General features: G+C 50.0%; 1 protein-coding gene across 1 annotated transcript; it reads left to right on the top strand.

Annotated features, from left to right (window-relative positions):
* The first annotated feature begins 2,873 nt into the window (after positions 1 to 2,873).
* LOC148298170 (uncharacterized) lies at positions 2,874 to 8,291 on the top strand. The gene is made up of 2 exons (XM_088277075.1): positions 2,874 to 3,644; positions 4,182 to 8,291. The coding sequence occupies exons 1-2, from the start codon at positions 2,874 to 2,876 to the stop codon at positions 8,289 to 8,291; spliced, it is 4,881 nt and encodes a 1,626-aa protein (XP_088133201.1).
* Positions 8,292 to 8,551: the final 260 nt, after the last annotated feature.

The raw sequence follows: 8,551 nt of genomic DNA, 5'->3' as shown, positions 1-8,551 counted from the left end.
ACATCAATTGGTGAGATTAATTAGAGATAATCCAGATTTGTGAACAAGTATTTAGACACACTCAAATGTTGTACATATTATATTGATTTTTTTTTATTTTGGCGCTCAGGGTTAAAAAAAGGTTCGCCATCTCTGTAATAGGCAATATTGTAAAATTCATTCTTCTTTCTCCACGGTTTCCCTGATCTGGTTCAGCACGGGTGGGCGCTTATATCTTGGATCTAACACATTGTTTTTATCCAGAATCTGGGTGAGCAGTGGGCATACCGTTAGCGGAAGGTGATCTGCAGATAGCGAGGAACTTATTAGACGAGACACGCTACAACCGTGGCTGTGAGAAGTGACCAGGATGCCATTATGATTAATGAGAGGCCAATTCTGTTAATGGAACGATGTCAAGTATCCAGTTGTTTGATAAAACTTGCTTTATAAGTGGTACCTTCATACTCAGGTCGTAGAGATGGGTTGAGAAGAAAAACCGGGCATCGTGATTTCCTTCAGTTAATTGACTATTTAGCTAACTAATTAACACGCCGCTGTCTGCAGGGGTAAGCAGAGAGAATATAACGCCATACCTCTCTTCGCAAAAATTCTTTGCTTCTTCCACATTCATGACATCATCTCCTCATACATACCCGCCGTTATTTCGACTCCTGACCCAACCGTTTTCAAGCATTTGACATGCCTGATCGTGCCAAGTTTTCCTCGGTATTCTTCTGCTTATTTTACCAACTATATTCGCCTCATATATTTGTTTTACCGTTCTTTCCTCACTCATTCGTTCCACATGCCCAAACCATCTCAACATCTGTTTAGTTAATAAATATATATTTATAACTAAACAGTTATATATACTTAATGTGTGTTATATATATATATATATATATATATTATATATATATATATATATATATATATATATATATATATATATATATATATATATATATATATATATATATATATATATATATATATATATGTATATATATATATATATATATATATATATATATATATATATATATATATATATATATATATATATATATATATATATATATATATATATATATATATATTTAGCTATATATTTATATAAATTTATATCGTATACTGTACATATTATTATAGTATTCAGATATTTTGTTACTTTTATCCATTTTCATTTATTGTCGGTCTGACTATTATCAAACGCCAAGGGCAATTAGTACGACTAGTTTTTTTTATAAGCTTCACCAAGGGTTGGCGTAAAAGTTCTCGAAGTTTTCTATTCCACATAAGAGACAATGAGAAAATGTAATTTGTTCGAGTGTCTCTGGCGAATGAAAAATTCGTGATAATATTAACAAGCCAGTGTTACACGGGTATACTCAATCCCATAAACAGAGTACTGAACCCAATTTACAGTTTTGGAATCTTATTATATATTAATATAGTATTTATTTTTACTGCACAACATACTTAACATTTCATGTTTCCGTTTTATTTTCGTGAATCATGACTTTTTAAACTGCAATTATTTTAGTATGTTGCTCAGCTACCGCTAAAAAATACAGTTAATATAAAGAGGCTGTCTATAAAACCAATTTCTATTTGAAATGCTTTACTATAAATATATTTTATAAGTACACGAATCGAAAAAATATCAACAGATTGTATTACGTTTTTATAGAGTAACTTTTTATAGGATATTTTCTGTACTACTAGATAATATATTTAATTGCCATTTTGAACATTCATATTCAACATACATCTTTGGCCATGACTAGAATAATTATTATGCGAAAGGTTCACACATATTTGTGAAATGAACATATTATGAACATTTAGCAGATTTGATATGGAAATAGTTTAATAAAAAAGTTTTGTTTGCTTTGCTTTGTTAGGTTATGTGATTTTTAAAAAATATACAAGCACTTAAGATACAATGTTGCAAATGATTTCAAGTATAATTAGATTATACACTACATATACACACACAGATATATATATAGATATATATATATATATATATATATATATATATATATATATATATATATATATTGTTACGGACGGATCGCACACCCCGTACGGCGGCCCTGAAAAAGAATTCCAGGCGCCTGGCGGCGAGCGAAACGGTCGCCCGTCGGAATGCGACCCGAAGAAGGGCCTCTATGGATTCTACCGATTTCTCATGTATTTACAGAATGTATTAGATGTAAGAAAGAATAAGACAATGTTAATATTAAATGCGCCTAGATGTTAAGTTGTATAAATAGATTACTGATAAAATAAACTTGTAAATTGTAATGTAATAACGAACTGTTGGAACGGCACCGGTACGGTATGAAAGTGTAGCCCGTCCGGTGCCCATTAGAGAGAGACAGAGATATGGCTGTCTCTCTCCCCCGGCCGCTGATTGGCTGTACTTTCCCACTGTCGGGCGGTACGCGATCACGGCCGGGTATATAGAGGGCGCATTTTTTGGTAATAAACCAGTTCTGGTGTGACTGTTGAAACCTGTGTTTCATTTCTCCGCTCCCGCTCCTTGGACGACTCGCCGCGCCGCCAGCCTGGACCGCTTCGCCTCATTATACCGATTCACGGACCAGTTTCGGAAAGCCCTTATCAGGGCTATTGAGGTTGACTTGTCGGTTCAGTGCCCGCTCTTCCCGGCTCATACATCCATTCACCTCCGTCCGTATCCAGCTTACTCGGTAACTCGGTACGGCGGGGCCGTCTGGAACGTCACCCCTTACAACGGTGGCATAGTTGGGAGATTCCGAAGAAGGCCAGGCGTGTACATTTTTGAGAGTCATCGCACGTAACCCACGCCGGTTACATTTTGGTCCTTCGAGCCGGATCCTTCAACGCAGTCTCCAGCTACGATGCCTGCATCCCTGAGGTCGGGACGCAACATCGCCATGGAGCCCGAAGAGCAGCGCCGTGAGGAGGATCGGGACTCTGTCAGTTCAGTCCGGACTGATACGAGTAGCGACTTGCGCCGCCAGATGGCGGAGCTAGCCGCTAGCAGCGAGAGGCAGTTCCAGCAACTCCGTGAGCTCCTGTCACAGTGGACAGCAGCTAACGTAAGCTCCCCAGGGGGGGAGGTTATACCGGGTGTCGAACAATCCACCCACCTACGAACGCGGCAGGACGACGCCGCCAATCAGCCCAGAACAGGATTCAGGACATCGGACACAGCTCTACCGGTTCCGGTGTTGGATCCGGAACCAACGCGATTCGCTGGGGAATCGCGGGACGAACTGACCGGCCACAGAGGAGAAGCGCCCGGGGGACATGGCCCGGCGCCTACTGGCAACGCGGAGCCGAGGCGTATGGAAACCTCTGGCTTGCGTTGGCGCGCACCGGACGAACGCGATCGCTACCCGGTACGCGAATGGGTCGACGGAGCTCGACCGGACGAACGGCACCGCAGAGATGATGGAAGAGCAATCTACGCGGAGCCCTCACCCCGAGGCGGGGACTACTTTCGATGGTCGGGGCAGCCGCCGGAGTTGCCCAAGTTCAGCGGAGACCCGAGGGAATGGCGCCGCTTCAACGCGGCATATCTCCAATCTACTGAGAGATGGGGGATAGGGGACGCTGACAACATCGGAAGATTGGCGCGCGCACTGGAAGGGCGTGCGCGTCACATGGTAGCAGGCCTGCTACTGTATCCGCGCAACGTGTCGGAAATATTGCGGACGCTGGAGGACGCCTTCGGCAGCCCGACACTCATCATCGCGCAGATACTGGAAGACGCCCGGAGGATGCCGAGTCTCGCCGACCACCCCGCGGATGAAGCAGTCGTGGATTTTGCGGTTTCGATACGCAACGTCATCACCACCGTGGACGGGATGGACGCTTGCTATCTCGACAACCCGCAGCTGCTAGCGGAGATGGTTGCCAAGATGCCGACGCAACTCCGGTGGGATTGGTTCCGCGATCGCCGCCGCGAGACGAGGAGCAGTATCTACGATCTCGCCGCTTGGCTTGACGAGATCACCGCCGGCATCACGCGCCACGGAGGTCTGTTCAGAATGGTGGCGAGGAACAGAGACAAGGAGCGCGCGGGTCAGCGCGACAAGTGCGCCGAGCCCGCCCGCCGCGAGAACGCTCGACGCGTCGAGCCAAGGAGTCACGTGTTTGCGACGCGCGACACGACGAGTGACAAGGAATGCGTATTTTGTAAGGCCAGCGGGCATAACTTACGCCGATGCAAACGGTTCGAGAAGAAGACCGTGGACGACCGCTGGGAATTTGTGCGGCTGTCCAAACTGTGTTTCCAGTGTTTGGAATCAGGGCACAGGGTGCCCGAGTGTGAAGCAAGAAAGTGTGAAATCTGCCGGAGACACCACAATAGAATCCTGCACTACCGCACGGATGGTGCCGCGGAAGCCGTGAAAAGTGAGGAAGTTGTGGACAATGCGCAGGTGCTGTGGACAAATGACTGTGAGGTCCCGGTCACATTCAAAGTGCTGCCGGTTACTTTGAAGGGACCGCGGGGGACCGCAAAAGTGTTCGCCTTGTTGGACGAGGCTGCGTCTGTGACCCTCCTCGAGGAGGGTGTCGCCCGCGCGATAGGTGCTACGGGGATAGCAAGGAATCTGACGATAAAAGGTGCGACTGGACAAAGCAACACACACAGGTCGCAGCGTGTAACGGTGACCTTGATAAGTGATCACAACGGGGAATTCGAGATCGGGGCGAGGACCATCAAGGACTTGGACCTTGTACACAAAAGTGGCGCGCCCGCGCGGACTGGAGCTCGCGTCATCAGACCGCAGATGCTGATCGGCCTCGATAACGCGTCTCTCATGTTCCCGATCGACACTCCAGTGCTTCGGGAGGATGGTCAGCTGACCATAGTGACCACACTGGGGCCAGTAACGTACGGGGGTACCGTACACCCCAACTTCAATCTGCCAAACAACCGGGTCGAGCAAGGGTTGGACGAGCTATTGAAGAGAAACTTCGCCGTGGAGTCATTGGGCGTCTCCACCGCCGAAAGGAATCGCGCAACCGATAAGCGCGCATTGGAACTCTTGAAGAATACTACAAGACAGCTCCCGTCAGGCCAATGGGAGACCGGGCTATTATGGGCTCGGGACGGAGACGTACTGCCGTGCAATCGCCAGGCAGCCTTGAACAGGCTTCACTCTCTAGAAAGGAAGCTAGGACGTGACGCGGCATTGGCAGCGGCTTACAAGGCCAAGATAAGTGAATATATTGGAAAAGGATATGCTGTGAAGCTCGACCCCGCAGAAGAGAATGTGCACCACCCGAGGGAGTGGTATTTACCTCACTTCGCTGTGAGTAACCCGAACAAGCCGGGTAAGATAAGAGTGGTATTTGACGCTGCCGCCCAGCACCGGGGGACGTCATTGAATGACCACTTACTGACAGGACCAGACCTCCTGTCCTCGCTGTTGGGGAACCTCCTTCGATTCAGGGAAGGGGCCGTGGCGGTAGCCGCAGACATCAAGGAGATGTTTCTGCGAATTAGGATCAATGAAGCTGACCAGCCATCGCAAAGGTTCCTGTGGCGAACGAATAGCCGGGATGAACCCGAAACGTACATGTTGACATCGATGATGTTCGGCGCGAAATGCTCGCCCAGTAGTGCCCAGTTTGTCCGCGACAAGGTCGCCCAAACGTACGCACACGAATTTCCGGCCGCCGCGGCGGCCATACAAGGACGAATGTATATGGATGACTATTTGGATGCGACCGACAGCGAAGAAGCGGCCGCATCCCTCATACATGGCCTGAGGCAGGTGCTCCTAAGGGGAGGCTTTGAGCTCACGAGGTGGGCGTCTAATAAGCCAGGAGTCCTGAAAGGCATTGCGGAAAAGGAAAAGGCGGAAAATGCCATCAGAATAGGAGAAGCAAATACAACGGAAAGAGTCCTGGGTTTAATGTGGAACCCCAGGAGCGACACGTTTCTCTTCGAATATGGGACCGAGATGGCCTCGATCCCCGAGAACCCCACCAAGCGCCAAATGCTGAGCGCGACGATGAGTATTTTTGACCCGGTCGGCTTTATTACGTGCCTCACCGTGCGGTCAAAAATTATCCTACAGGCCGTCTGGCGATCAAAGACGGGCTGGGATGAGACGCTGTTGCCGGAGCACTCTGAGAGATGGTCAGAGTGGCGCCGGCTGATGGAGAACAACGAATGCAGAATACCAAGATGTGTGCTACAGTCTAAAGGGCGACTCGTGACGCTGCACATCTTCTGCGACGCATCTGAACAGGCTTGTTGTGCGATAGCCTACTTTGTGAACGCCGGCGACGCGGCGTTCGTGATGGCCAAATCGAAAGTGGCCCCCCTGAAGCCGCTCTCCATACCGCGCCTAGAGCTACAGGCGGCACTGATGGCGGCACGGATGGCTGCCACCATCAAAAGGGAGAGTCAGGCGAGGATAGTAAGAACGATCTACTGGACGGACTCCAGCACGGTGCTGTGTTGGATACGCAATGATCCTTTGAAATATGCAACGTTCGTGGCCAATCGATTGGGAGAGATCGATGAGTTGACCACGCGTGAAGAATGGAAATGGGTCCCCACAAAGGAAAACCCGGCGGACATTGGAACCCGCGACAAGGGGACCCCTGACCTCTCAAGAGACGGACTGTGGTTTGGGGGCCCGCGTTTCTTGAGGGAGGAAGAGACAGAATGGCCCACAGAGAAAGTTGGGCGAACGAGACCAAGCGCAGAAGCGCTCGAAGAAAAACCGGTTCGACAGTTTGTCGGACACACAAGGAACGAGGAGGCCCTCCCGCAGGTGGAGCGGTTCTCCTCCTGGACCCGGCTGGTGCGCACGACCGCCTGGGTACTACGATTCATCTCCAGATGCCGGCGGCACTCGGTCACAGGACAACCCGGAGGGGGGTTTGAGTTGCGCGCCGCGGAGATGCAGGACGCTGAAAACATGTGGATTAGGAGGTCACAAGAAAGCTCATTTCAAGACGAGCTGCAAATGCTGCGGGAGGGAAAGGGAAGCCCGCCCGGAAGCCGTCTGTACGCCGCGACGCCGTACTTGGACAGCAATGGAATAATACGAATGGGTACACGCCTTAAGGCCGCGTCCGAATTCGCGGCAGGCCTCACTGCCCCACCCGTCCTCGACGGAGCATGCCGATATGTGCGGCTATTGATTGAACATGTCCACAAGAAAGGTGGACATCCAGGAACAGAAAGAACTGTAGCAGACCTACGAACGAAGTATCATATCCTGCGGCTGAGGGACGCCGCTAAGAAAATATCACGGGAATGTCAGACATGTGAGACAGCTCGGAGCAGACCAAGGATCCCACTGATGGGACAGTTGCCCGCATCCCGGCTTGCGTACGGCGCACCGCCCTTTGCGCACTGCGGAGTAGATTTCTTCGGGCCGATAGCCGTGACTGTCGGCCGAAGACGGGAAAAACGTTATGGCGTTCTTTTTACGTGTATGGTTACACGCGCCATCCACCTAGAACTCGCGTCCTCACTGCAAGCGGACTCCACGATAATGGCAGTGAGGCGGATGATTTCCCGGAGAGGGTGCCCCATCGCCCTGTACTCCGACAACGGGACCAATTTCCACGGCGCCGACAAAGAGATGCGCGACGCCGTGACGGAACTACGGAAGGATGGAAAATTGTTGGCGGAGCTGACAATTCGGAACATAAGATGGGAATACATACCGCCATCTTCCCCACACATGGGTGGGGCATGGGAGAGGCTCGTTAGGTCGGTAAAACGAGCTCTCAAGGCGACTTTAAACGAACAGGCTCCGAAGGAGGAGACCCTGAAAACGATACTGGCCGAGGCAGAGTATTCAGTTAACAACCGTCCACTTACACAGGTGACTCTGCAGCCCGAGGAAGCTATACCCCTCACCCCGAACCACCTGCTCATCGGAACCGCTAATGCGCACCCCACGCTGGCGCATTACGACGAAGACGACGAAGGAGCCTGCCTTCGCAAACAGTGGCGGATCGCCCAGAGATCCGCGGATATGTTCTGGCGGCGCTGGCTGCGGGAATATCTCCCAACGTTGGCCCAACGGAAGAAATGGCGCGATCCCGCGCCTCCGATCCAGAAGGACGACATGGTCGTAATTGTCGACCCGAACCTGCCGAGGAACTGTTGGCCGCGGGGAATAGTGACCCGAGCCGACCAAGCAGCAGACGGCCAAGTACGAGTCGTGGAGGTAAAGACCCCTAGGGGGGTCTACACCAGGCCGGCCGCAAAGATCGCGGTAATAAGAAGAGAAGGCGCGCGACCCGTCCCCGAGAATTTAGGTGCAGACTAGCTGCACGGGGGGAGTGTTACGGACGGATCGCACACCCCGTACGGCGGCCCTGAAAAAGAATTCCAGGCGCCTGGCGGCGAGCGAAACGGTCGCCCGTCGGAATGCGACCCGAAGAAGGGCCTCTATGGATTCTACCGATTTCTCATGTATTTACAGAATGTATTAGATGTAAGAAAGAATAAGACAATGTTAATATTAAATGCGCCTAGATGTTAAGTTGTATAAATAGATTACTGATAAAATAAACTTGTAAATTGTAA

Source organism: Brachycentrus maculatus, unplaced genomic scaffold (assembly GCF_059751285.1).
Source record: "Brachycentrus maculatus isolate JH-2025_06_01 unplaced genomic scaffold, ASM5975128v1 h1tg002434l, whole genome shotgun sequence".
Classification (NCBI taxonomy): domain Eukaryota; kingdom Metazoa; phylum Arthropoda; class Insecta; order Trichoptera; family Brachycentridae; genus Brachycentrus; species Brachycentrus maculatus.
The sequence above is the reverse complement of the archived record's forward strand: the minus strand, read 5'-3'. Positions and strand labels throughout refer to the sequence as shown.

Coding starts and splice junctions, on each gene's coding strand:
- LOC148298170 (XM_088277075.1), top strand. CDS start 2,874: ATGCCTGCATCCCTGAGGTCGGGACGCAACATCGCCATGGAGCCCGAA. Junction 3,645..4,181: donor AAGGGCGTGCGCGTCACATG/GTAGCAGGCCTG, acceptor GTATTTTGTAAG/GCCAGCGGGCATAACTTACG.